Raw genomic sequence first — 12,231 nt, forward strand, 5'->3', positions numbered from 1 at the left:
GATGGGTGAGGAGCTGGAGGGTGGGGGGACACAGAGCTGCCAGGGGGGCAGGGAGGAGGCTGGGACAGGGGGGTCCTACAGGCATCGTGCTGACTCATCTCTCTGTGCCAGGCCCGGTGGGCGCGGTGGCCTCGGTGCCCAGAATCGCCTTCTCAGCCGCGCTGACATCCCAGCACGTGGAGCCCGGCACCATCCCCTTTGACCGGCTGCTGGTGAACGACGGGGACGCCTACGACCCCTACTCCGGTGAGCAGCGCTGTGCGTGGGGAGTGCTGGGCTAGCCAGGCCAGGGGCTGTGGGGTAGGATGGGGGCACTGGCAGAGCTGTGGGGAGAGCTCAGGGCTGGCAGGGGCTGTGGGGCGGGATGGGGGCACTGGCTGGGCTGTGTGTGGGGAGCTCAGGGCTGGGCTGGCAGGAGGCTGTGGGGTGGGATTGGGGGCACTGTCAGGGCTGTGTGGGGGGAGCTCACGACTGACAAGAGGCTGTGGGGCAGGATGGGGGCACTGGCAGGGCTGTGTGTGGGGAGCTCAGGGCTGGCAGGGGACTGTGGGGCAGGATGGGGCACTGGCAGGGCTGTGTGTGGGGAGCTCAGGGCTGGCCGGGGGCTGTGGGGCAGGATGGGGGCACTGGCTGGGCTGTGTGCGGGGAGCTCAGGGCTGGCCGGGGGCTGTGGGGCGGGATGGGGCACTGGCAGGGCTGTGTGTGGGGAGCTCAGGGCTGGGCTGCCAGGGGGCTGTGGGGCAGGATGGGGGCACTGGCTGGGCTGTGTGTGTGGGGAGCTCAGGGCTGGGCTGGCAGGGGCTGTGGGGCAGGATGGGGGCACTGGCAGGGCTGTGTGTGGGGAGCTCAGGGCTGGGCTGGCAGGAGGCTGTGGGGTGGGATTAGGGACACTGGCAGGGCTGTGTGTGGGGAGCTCAGGGCTGGCTGGGGGCTGTGGGGCAGGATGGGGCACTGGCAGGGCTGTGTGTAGGGAGCTCAGGGCTGGGCTGACAGGAGGCTGTGGGGCAGGATGGGGCACTGGCAGGGCTGTGTGTGGGGAGCTCAGGGCTGGGCTGGCAGGGGGCTGTGGGCAGGATGGGGGCACTGGCTGGGCTGTGTGTGTGGGGAGCTCAGGGCTGGGCTGGCAGGGGCTGTGGGGCAGGATGGGGGCACTGGCAGGGCTGTGTGTGGGGAGCTCAGGGCTGGGCTGGCAGGGGGCTGTGGGGAGGATGGGGGCACTGGCTGGGCTGTGTGTGTGGGGAGCTCAGGGCTGGGCTGGCAGGGGCTGTGGGGCAGGATGGGGGCACTGGCAGGGCTGTGTGTGGGGAGCTCAGGGCTGGGCTGGCAGGAGGCTGTGGGGTGGGATTAGGGACACTGGCAGGGCTGTGTGTGGGGAGCTCAGGGCTGGCCGGGGGCTGTGGGGCAGGATGGGGCACTGGCAGGGCTGTGTGTAGGGAGCTCAGGGCTGGGCTGACAGGAGGCTGTGGGGCAGGATGGGGCACTGGCAGGGCTGTGTGTGGGGAGCTCAGGGCTGGGCTGGCAGGGGGCTGTGGGGAGGATGGGGCACTGGCAGGTCTGTGTGTGGGGAGCTCAGGGCTGGCAGGGGGCTGTGGGGCAGGATGGGGGCACTGTCAGGGCTGTGTGCGGGGAGCTCAGGGCTGGGCTGGCAGGGGGCTGTGTGGTGGGGTTGGGGGCACTGGCAGGGCTGTGTGTGGGGAGCTCAGGGCTGGGCTGGCAGGGGGATGTGGGCAGGATGGGGGCACTGGCAGGGCTGTGTGTGGGGAGCTCAGGGTTGGGCTGGCAGGGGGCTGTGGGGCAGGATGGGGGCACTGGCAGGGCTGTATGTGGGGAGCTCAGGGCTGGCAGGGGGCTGTGGGGCAGGATGAGGCACTGGCAGGGCTGTGTGTGGGGAGCTCAGGGCTGGCAGGAGGCTGTGGGGCAGGATGGAGGCACTGGCAGGGCTGTGTGTGGGGAGCTCAGGGCTGGCAGGAGGCTGTGGGGCAGGATGGGGCACTGGCAGGGCTGTATGTGGGGAGCTCAGGGCTGGCAGGGGGCTGTGGGGCAGGATGAGGCACTGGCAGGGCTGTGTGTGGGGAGCTCAGGGCTGGCAGGAGGCTGTGGGGCAGGATGGAGGCACTGGCAGGGCTGTGTGTGGGGAGCTCAGGGCTGGGCTGGCAGGGGGCTGTGGGGCAGGATGGAGGCACTGGCAGGGCTGTGTGTGGGGAGCTCAGGGCTGGCAGGAGGCTGTGGGGCAGGATGGGGCACTGGCAGGGCTGTATGTGGGGAGCTCAGGGCTGGCAGGGGGCTGTGGGGCAGGATGAGGCACTGGCAGGGCTATGTGTGGGGAGCTCAGGGCTGGCAGGAGGCTGTGGGGCAGGATGGAGGCACTGGCAGGTGTGTGTGGGGAGCTCAGGGCTGGGCTGGCAGGGGGCTGTGGGGCAGGATGGGGGCACTGTCAGGGCTGTGTGCGGGGAGCTCAGGGCTGGGCTGGCAGGGGGCTGTGTGGTGGGGTTGGGGGCACTGGCAGGGCTGTGTGTGGGGAGCTCAGGGCTGGGCTGGCAGGGGGATGTGGGCAGGATGGGGGCACTGGCAGGGCTGTGTGTGGGGAGCTCAGGGCTGGGCTGGCAGGGGGCTGTGGGGCAGGATGGGGGCACTGGCAGGGCTGTATGTGGGGAGCTCAGGGCTGGCAGGGGGCTGTGGGGCAGGATGAGGCACTGGCAGGGCTGTGTGTGGGGAGCTCAGGGCTGGCAGGAGGCTGTGGGGCAGGATGGAGGCACTGGCAGGGCTGTGTGTGGGGAGCTCAGGGCTGGGCTGGCAGGGGGCTGTGGGGCAGGATGGAGGCACTGGCAGGGCTGTGTGTGGGGAGCTCAGGGCTGGCAGGGGGCTTTGGGGCAGAATGGGGGCACTGGCAGGGCTGAGGGGGCTCCAGGCTGGGGTGGCAGGGGCTGCTCATCGCGTGCTCGGACCCCCCCATGGGCCCCTGGGAGGACGCTCCCGCCCCGCTGACGGGCTCCCCCCCCAGGTATCTTCACGGTGCCCGTGGCCGGGCGTTACTTCGTCAGCGCCGTGCTGACGGGGCACCGGAACGAGAAGCTGGAGGCCGTGCTGTCGCGCTCCAACCAGGGCATCGCCCGCAGCGACTCGGGGGGCTACCAGCCCGAGGGCCTGGAGAACAAGCCCGTGGCCGAGAACCAGCCCAGCCCCGGCTCCCTGGGTGTCTTCAACCTGCTGCTGCAGCTGGAGGCGGGCGAGACGCTCTGCGTGGACCTGGTGACTGGCCGGCTGGCCCACTCCTCCGACGAGCCGCTCACCGTCTTCAGCGGGGTGCTGCTGTACCCGGACGAGGGGGGCGAGGCCGGCTAGTCCCTGGCCCCGGCCCCGGGAGGGGCCCAGCACTGCCCCGCCCAGCCCCTGGCGCGCTGCATCCTAGGAGTGCAAAGGCCATGACCCATCAGAGCTGGGGGGCAGGGGCATCCGCCTGGCCTCTCCGAGGAGCTGCAGGAGACACGGCTCCCTGGCGTGGGGGGCACAAGGGGGCCCAGGCTGGCAGCCCACCCCCACGTGCTGCCGCAGCGGGCTCAGGAGGCTGCGAGTTCCCTGTGGAGCCCAGCACCCCCAAAGCAGGGCAGCCCTGCCCTGGATGAGCTGGAGGGCCCCTGGGTCCCTCACCGCTCCCAGCTATCCCCCGGCTGCAGGGGCTCGTGGCCAGGGCACCCCAGGGGCCGGCCAGGGCTGGGGCCTCAGGCGGATGCGTCTCCTGCAGGCCAGCCGGCTGCTGCGGGGGGTACGGGGGGCTCCAGCGACACGCCAGGCTGTGACCCCTGGAGGGATGCCCGGGGCACGGGATCCCCCTCCCCTGGAGCCAGGCCCCTCCCCACCCACATCGACCGGGCACCTCCCTGTTATTTATCATCCTGTCGCGCCCATTCCTGCCCTGCTGCCCACCCTCAGGGGCACCCGCCTGCCACAGCCCTTCTGCACAGCTCCTGCTCACCCGCTCAGCCCCTCGCCACCCCTGGGCAGAGAGCCCAGCCGCCCCCACGCCAGGCCCGGCGAGCGCCCGTGGGGCACGCAGCACTGGCGAGGCGGTGCCCAGCCCACTCCCAGCACCGACGGCACCAGAGACGAGCCGGCGGGCAGCACTGCCCGCTCTGGGCCTGGCTGAGGGAGCCGTGGGGGGAAGGACCCGGGAACGGCTCTGCGGGTGCTGGTGCCCTACCCTGGCACAGGGGCCAGCTCTGCCCAGGCATCTATTTCATGTATTAATAAAGAAATGTCACCGTGTTTTGTACCCTGTGGCCCCGCCTCGTTCCTCAGCCCGGCTGCGCCCTCCCCCCCCAACGACCCTGGTGCCGTGGGCAGCTCCTCACCAGAGCAAGGTGCAGGGTGAGCTGCCTGGGGGTGCCCGACTCTGCCCAGATGCAGCCCCCAGGAGAGGACTGGCAGGCCGGCGCCAAGCTGGGGGTGAACCCCCCCCCGACGGCTGCCCCTCAGTACTGCCAGAGGCAGAGCCAGCTTGGGTCGCCCCACCCATGCACCAGCAGGGGTCGGGGCAGGCGCCGCCAAGCAGAGGCAGCTGGGACCAGCCACCGTTGCCAGAGCCAGGCGCATGTCAGCGCCACCTGCACGTTGGCCCGGGCCCAAGCCCCTGGGCCCCGCGAGCAGCTGCAGCCTTGTCCCCTGCCCAGGCAACGCCAGGGCTCCCCCCATGCCCACAGGCAGCGCTGCAGAGACCAGCACCAGGCCGCATGGAGTCACACAGGGGCCTGCAGCGGCTTTATTGCCCTGTGGGGCCTGGCACGGTGAAGCTCCCACAGCCGGCCCCTGCTGGCCACGCCCCAGGGTGGCTGGAGCGCCAGCCTGGCACCCTGCACCCTCATGCAGCCGCATTCAGGAACAGGCCCAGGGCCCTCCGCTCCCTGCCAGCGGGTCTGCCAGGCTGGGGCCCCGTGCCCAGGGCTAAGAGCAGTCCAGGGCCCTGTCCTTCCGCGGGCACGTGCCCAGCTCTGCACCAGGGCAGCAGCCACCAGCAGAGCGTCCCCCACCCCCTAGTCCTTGGGGTGCTGCTGCCCGGGGCCTCACGGCCGCTCAGAAATCCTCGTCCCAGCCCGAGAACTCCTCCTCGGCCGGCGTCCAGTCCACCGAGAAGTGCTTGAAGTTGGCGTAGGGCGGGCCCTGTGGAGGGAGGGCATGGGGCTTAGTCTCCTCCAGCTCCCTCCTGCCCCCCATGGGGCTTGGCCTGGGTCCTCGCTCCCTGGTTCCCCACCCGCCTCGTGACACCCCCTGGCTCTGGCCCCTGCCTGGGGCTCCCACAGCCACAGGCTGCCCCACAGCCAGGGGCTGCTCGGCCTGGACTGTGCCACTGCGGAGGGACCTCCCTGCCCCAGTGTTGCAGGGCCCCTGGCTGGCGTGCTTGGGGGAGGGGGATGCCATGCCAGGGTGCCCCCCCATCCCGTGGGCAGAGCAATGCACCATGGCATGCTGGGAGCTGCGGTGCCCTACGGAGGCAGAGCATGGCAGCCCCACCCCCACTCCCGCTCCAAGGACTCAGACGATCGCCCCTCAACCCGGCCCCCAAGCCCAGGGGTGCCCCCCCCCACAGCCCCTCACCTGCTTCATCAGCACCAGGGTAGGAGCATCAACCTGCCGCAGAGCCAGACGCTTCCACTTCACTGAGCCAAACCACCTGGGACCAAGGATAGCATCAGTGGGGCAGGAGCACCGGCCACAGGGGGGTCCCAGCTGCTCCAGCCCCACCTCACCCAGCCGAAGGAGGGAACCGCCAGCAGGGAGCGCTGTGGGGTGTGGGGCTGGTAGGAGGAACCCTGGGTTTGGGGAGTGGGGCCAGAGGGCGGAAGCCCCAGCAGGGGGTGCTGTGGGGTGTGGGGCCGGGGGGAACCCTGGTTTTGGGGTGCGGGGCTGGAGGACAGAAGCCCCAGCAGGGGCGCTGTGGGGTGCAGGGCTGGAGGAGGGAACACCCAGCAGGGGGCGCTGTGGGTGCAGGGTTGGAGGGGGGAACCCCCAGCAGGGGGCGCTGTGGGTGCAGGGTTGGAGGAGGGAATCCCCAGCAGGGGGCGCTGTGGGGGGCTCCCCGTCTCCCTTGGCTCCTCTCCTACCTGTGTTTCCTGATGCCGCGGATGCCAGTGCTGGTGTTCCCCAAGCGCTGTCCCGGCCGGAGCCTGCGCCGGTGCAGAGAATAGGCTCAGGGCAGCCCCTGTCATTGCCACCCCCCCCAACAGCCTCCCCCAGCTGTGCCCCTGCCAGGGAGGTTCACATGGCACCGGCCACGGCGCAGCTCCGGCAGGGGCCCAGAGGACCCTTCGCCCACAGCTCAGCAACAGGCTCACCGGGAGGCCAGGGAGTCTCCAGCCCGGTGCCCCCCTGCCCCCTCTCACCCACCCGGGTCAGGCCCTGGAGCACCCACCATGCCCACCCTGCAGCCGTGGGCATGCAGCAGTGCCAGGGAGCTGCAGCCCATGCCCGGCCCACGCACCGGCACAGCTTGGAGACCAGGGAGCAGGCAGCCTCGCTCACGAAGGCCGGGAACGAGAACACCCCATCCAGGATCTTGCTGTAAATCTTCTGGGGCTCGGCGCTGTGAAATGGGGGCCTGGCAAGAGAGGGGGGCATCACGCATCCGGTCGGCTGCTCCTGGGACCCCCTACGCTCTCCCCCTCCCCCAATCAGCAGGCAGCTCCCGGGACCCCCCTACGCTCTCCCCCTCCCCCACCCAGCAGGCTGCTCCCCTTCCCCCATGGGCTGGGCTGCTCCAGAGGAACATCCTACCTCTGCTCACCCCCTATGTGCCACTCCTGGGGAACTGACCCCTGCTACTCAGGTGGGTTAACCCCTGTGGGGCATCTGAGGCTTGGGGTGGGGGACGTGACGTTATGAGCATAATATAGTATCTCATTGGAAGGTGACAGGGCCAGAAAGAGTTAATTACCCCCCAGACTGACCTAGGGCCCAACTTTAGAAACTGGTTAGGAAGATCTGTAAATGAACAGAGCTTTGAAATGCTAGTCTGCATTGTTAGAGGTAGAAGGGGAGGTGTTTGCTCAGGGCTTGGGATGTAACAAACAAGGCTTGTCTATCACTATAGCTTTGATTCAAAGCTCAAAAAAGGAATATTAACATTTAGGAAGACACTTGAGGGAAATAGTATTATTGTCTATGTGTCTCTTTGAAGGTTGTGGTAACCTGTATCTGAACTGTTTAATGGATAAATTACCCTGTGCTAATTGCCAGGATGTTTGGGAGAAGGAATTAAGCCTATTGTTGTCTCAGGCTGAAAGGCTGCTGGAAATGATAAGAACCCTGGGACACGATCCTGCTTCATCTCAGATCTGCTTTGGGTTTCAAGAGGGGGAAACCTTAAGCCATAAGGATTGAGATCCCCAGTCACTGACTGGAGTCACCCTGAATATGGACATTGGACTATAACCTATGGACTCTTTCTAAAAGGACTTTTGGCAACTACAAATTCATCTCTGCTGTGTCTGAACCTCAAGAACTGAATTCAAGTCTGTCTGTATATTGATCTTTTAACCAACTCTCTCTCTCTCTTTTCTTTTTTAATACATTTTAGCTTAGTTAATAAGAATTGGCTCTAAGCGGGTATGTGGGTAAGATCTAAGCTATCATTTGACCTGGGGCTGGGGCTTGATTCTTTGGGATCGAGAGAACCATTTTCTTTTATTGGGGTGTTGGTTTTCATAACCATTCATCCCCATGGCAAGTGGCATTGATGGTGATACTGGGAAACTGGAGTGTCTAAGGAAATTGCTTGTGTGACTTGTGGTTAGCCAGTGGGGTGAGACCAAAGTCCTCTTTGTCTGGCTGGTCTGGTTGCCTTGGTGTGCAAAGGACCCCAGCCTGGGGCTGTAACTGCCCTGCTTGGAGCAATTGGTCCTGAATTGATATTTTCAGTTGTGTCCCACCAGAGGCAGCATCGTTACAGTGGTGCAGTCAGCAGGATCCACAGAACCAGGTCAGTTAAGCTTTGGGTCAGAACCCCACAGCGTCCAAATTTGAAATTGGGGAATGGGAGTTTGGTTGGTTAAAGAGCAGTTGCAATGGGTCAGCAAAGAGCATATGAGGCCTTGGCAAAAAAGCCCTGGAAGATTTGTGTTCAGAAAGGGGATAAGCTTTAGAAAGAAAGCTACAAATCAAGAACTGAGAGAGCTGTTAATGACCAGTGATCAGGAGGCAGGAGCACAGCCCTCACCTGATACTACAGAAACTGCAGAAGCAACTGGAATGCAAAAGGCAGCAAATAAACTGGAGCATGAACAGAAAAAGACGGTTACTCACCTTGTAACTGGTGTTCTTCGAGATGTGTTGCTCATATCCATTCCAGGTAGGTGTGCGCGCCGTGCGTGCACGTTTGCCGGAAACTTTTTTACCCTAGCAACTCCAGTGGGCCGGCAGGTCGCCCCCTCGAGTGGCGCCACTATGGCACTTGATACATAACCCTGCTGGCCCGCCCGCTTCTCAGTTCCTTCTTGCCGGCGACTCCGACAGTGGGGAAGGAGGGCGGGTGTGGAATGGATATGAGCAACACATCTCGAAGAACACCAGTTACAAGGTGAGGAACCGTCTTTTCTTCTTCGAGTGCTTGCTCATATCCATTCCAGGTAGGTGAATCCCAAGCCTTACCTAGGCGGCGGGGTCGGAATGAGAAGTCGCGGCCTGGAGCACTGCAGAGCCAAAGGCCGCATCATCTCTGGACTGCTGAACCAGGGCGTAATGGGAAGTGAATGTGTGGACCGATGACCAGGTCGCTGCCCTACAAATGTCTTGGATCGGCACGCGGGCAAGGAAAGCCAGCGATGACGCCTGTGCTCTGGTGGAGTGAGCAGTCACACGGCCCGTCGGAACGTGGGCCAGGTCATAACAGGTCCTGATATAGGAGGTAACCCAGGAAGATATCCTCTGCGAGGAAATTGGTAGTCCCTTGACCCGGTCCGCTACCGCCACGAATAACTGGGGGGACTTGCGGAACGGTTTGGTCTTGTCCACATAAAACGCTAGCGCCCGACGGACATCTAGCGAGTGGAGCTGTTGCTCCCTGCGGGACGAATGGGGCTTTGGGAAAAAGACGGGGAGGAAGATCTCCTGGTTAATGTGGAAAGCTGAGACCACCTTGGGTAGAAAGGCGGGGTGTGGTCTCAGTTGCACCTTGTCTTTATGGAAGACCGTATATTGGGGATCTACTGTGAGGGCCCGTAGTTCCGACACCCGTCTAGCTGAGGTGATGGCCACTAGGAAGGCGGTCTTCCAAGAGAGGTAGAGCAGGGAGCAAGTAGCTAACGGCTCAAATGGAGGACCCATGAGCCGAGTTAGGACCAGGTTGAGATCCCATGAAGGGGCAGGAGGGCAGATCTGTGGATAGAGACGTTCCAGTCCCTTCAGGAATCTTGCCACCCTAGGGTGGGAGAAGACGGAACGTCCAGCCCCTCCAGGATGAAACGTGGAGATAGCCGCTAGGTGAACCCGAAGGGACGATAACGCCAGACCCTGGGCCTTGAGGGACCAGATGTAGTCCAGAATAGTGGTGATGGGAACCTCCATAGGGAGAAGACCTTTCTCCGAACACCAACAGGAGAAACGCTTCCACTTAGCCGAGTAAGTAGCCCTGGTGGAAGGCTTTCTACTGCCCAGGAGAACCTCCCGAACCGGGGTAGAGCAGCGTAACTCGGAGCCGGTCAACCATGCAGGAGCCATGCCATAAGGTGCAGAGACCGAAGGTCCGGGTGACAGAGCCTGCCGTGGTCCTGGGTGATCAGGTCCGGATGAAGGGGCAGGGCAACTGGGTTGGCTACTGAGAGGTACAGCAACATGGGGTACCAATGTTGTCTGGCCCACGCTGGAGCTATCAGAATCACATGAGCTCTGTCTCTGCGCACCTTGAGGAGGACCCTGTGTATCAGCGGAAAGGGAGGGAACGCGTAAAACAGATGGGTCGCCCATGGGATCAGGAAGGCATCCGCTATAGACCCGGGCTCCCGACCCTGAAAGGAGCAGAATGTTCGACATTTCCTGTTCTCCCTGGACGCGAAGAGGTCCATCCGGGGACGACCCCACCTCTGGAAGAGTGAGAGGGCGATGTCTGGGCGGAGGGACCACTCGTGCGAGCGGAAGGACCTGCTCAGTCGATCCGCTAGAGTGTTTCGTACTCCTGGGAGATAGGAGGCGGAAAGGTGAACGGCATGGGCTATACAAAACTCCCAGAGACGCATCGCCTCGAGACATAGGGGAGAGGACCTGGTGCCGCCCTGCTTGTTGATGTAGAACATGGTCGTCGTGTTGTCGGTGAACACCGCGACACAACGACCTTGAAGGTGATGGACGAACGCTTGACAAGCAAGACGGACCGCTCTCAACTCCCGTATGTTGATGTGGAGGTCCAGATCCTGAGGGATCCACAGGCCCTGAGTTCTCTGAGCACCGCAGTGCGCCCCCCAGCCCAGATCTGAGGCGTCCGTCATCAGGGATGCCAAGGGCTGGGGCGGATGGAACGGGAGCCCCGCACAGACTACAGACTGGTCCAGCCACCACCGAAGGGAGTCCAGTACCCTTTGGGGAACGGTGACAACTGTGTCCAACGAATGTCTGGCCGGCCGGTACTGCGCGATGAGCCAAGATTGAAGAGGCCTCATGCGGAGTCGGGCATACGCTGTCACGAACGTACAGGCCGCCATATGTCCCAGGAGGGCCAGACATGTTCTTAGAGAGGTCAGCGGGGCCGCCTGCAAGCGCAGAATGATGGCCGACAGCGACTGGAACCTGGGCAAGGGTAGCAAGGCCCTGGCCAGGGTAGAGTCCAGAACGGCCCCGATGAACTCTATCCTCTGCGTGGGGAGCAGAGTAGACTTGTCCATGTTGATCACGAGGCCTAGGGCAGCAAAGAGGCTGCTGATCCTGCGGACGTGGTCGCGGACCTGCAGCTCCGATGTGCCCCGGATCAGCCAGTCGTCGAGGTAGGGGAACACATGAATGCAGCTGCGCCGAAGGTATGCAACGACGACTGCCATGCATTTCGTGAACACCCTCGGGGCCGTAGAGAGGCCAAACGGGAGGACCGCAAATTGATAATGTTGGCGGTCGACCACAAAGCGAAGGAAACGCCTGTGCTGGGGGGATATGGCGATATGGAAGTAAGCGTCCTGCATGTCGAGGGCGGCGTACCAGTCTCCGGGATCCAGGGATGGGATGATGGTTCCAAGGGATACCATATGGAACTTCAACTTCACCATATACTTGTTGAGTTCTCGCAGGTCGAGGATAGGCCTGAGGCCCCCCTGGGCTTGGGGATCAGAAAGTAGCGGGAATAAAACCCCTTGCCCTTCTCGCTCTCTGGAACCTCCTCTATGGCTCCCTTGACGAGGAGCGTCTGCACCTCCTGACGGAGGAATTGCTCGTGAGAGGGGTCCCTGAAGAGGGACGAGGGTGGTGGGTGGGAGGGGGAGGCGATGAAAACTGCAGGTGATAACCGGCCTGCACAGTGCGCAAGACCCAACGGTCCGATGTTATTCGGGTCCACGCCGTGAGGAAAAATGAAAGACGGTTGGAAAACTGCGGGGAAGGATCCGGAGGGGAAACTGGTACTGCGCCCTCGGGTGCACCTTCAAAATGAAGGCTTGGGTCCGGGTGGGGCCTTGGCGGAGCCTTGGTTTTGCCCCGTTTGGCCACCCGACTGTCTGCATCGGTTGTTCCTGCCGCGGCGCCTATTAAGGTCCTGCCGCGGACAGAACTGAAGATACGGCCGACGCTGCTGTTGTTGGTTCTGCTGCCGGAATGGCCTGCGCTGTGTCGCAGGCGTATGCATCCCCAAAGACCGTATGATGACTCGATTGTCTTTAAGGCCCTTTAGTCTGGGGTCTGTCTTATCGGAAAACAGGCCCTGGCCTTCGAAGGGGAGGTCCTGGATAGTATGCTGGAGCTCTGGCGGAAGGCCAGAGACCTGAAGCCAGGAAATGCGGCGCATCGTAAGCCCCGAGGCAAGGGTCCGAGCGGCCGAGTCCGCAGCATCTAAGGAGGCTTGTAGCGAGGTCCTCGCTACCTTTTTGCCCTCGTCAAGAATGGTGGTAAATTCCTGACGGGCGTCCTGCGGTAACAGCTCTGCAAATTTGCCCGCCGCCACCCAAGAGTTAAAGGAGTAGCGGCTAAGGAGGGCCTGCTGGTTCGAGACCCTGAGCTGTAGCGCCCCCACTGAATAGACCTTGTGGCCCAGGAGGTCCATCCGCCTCG

General features: G+C 63.6%; 2 protein-coding genes across 3 annotated transcripts in view; one reads left to right on the forward strand and one right to left on the reverse strand.

Moving 5' to 3' along the window:
- Positions 1-4,253, forward strand: part of EMILIN1 (elastin microfibril interfacer 1) — a 30,107-nt gene extending 25,854 nt beyond the window's left edge. The window contains exons 7-8 of the mRNA XM_050948730.1: positions 112-246; positions 3,002-4,253. Coding sequence (XP_050804687.1) covers positions 112-246; positions 3,002-3,342 — 476 coding nt within the window. The 3' untranslated portion in view covers positions 3,343-4,253. The remainder of the gene's footprint in view (positions 1-111; positions 247-3,001) is intronic.
- A 514-nt stretch (positions 4,254-4,767) lies between these two features.
- The window catches only part of LOC127048810 (cGMP-dependent protein kinase 1-like), a 93,548-nt gene continuing 86,084 nt past the window's right edge, over positions 4,768-12,231 (reverse strand). For both annotated transcript variants that reach the window (XM_050948802.1, XM_050948803.1), the window contains 4 exons: positions 6,473-6,589; positions 6,096-6,158; positions 5,590-5,665; positions 4,768-5,154 (listed from right to left, as the gene is read on the reverse strand). In XM_050948802.1, coding sequence (XP_050804759.1) covers positions 5,068-5,154; positions 5,590-5,665; positions 6,096-6,158; positions 6,473-6,589 — 343 coding nt within the window. In that variant the 3' untranslated portion in view covers positions 4,768-5,067. The remainder of the gene's footprint in view (positions 5,155-5,589; positions 5,666-6,095; positions 6,159-6,472; positions 6,590-12,231) is intronic.

This window comes from Gopherus flavomarginatus, chromosome 4 (genome assembly GCF_025201925.1).
Source record: "Gopherus flavomarginatus isolate rGopFla2 chromosome 4, rGopFla2.mat.asm, whole genome shotgun sequence".
Taxonomy (NCBI): Eukaryota; Metazoa; Chordata; order Testudines; family Testudinidae; genus Gopherus; species Gopherus flavomarginatus.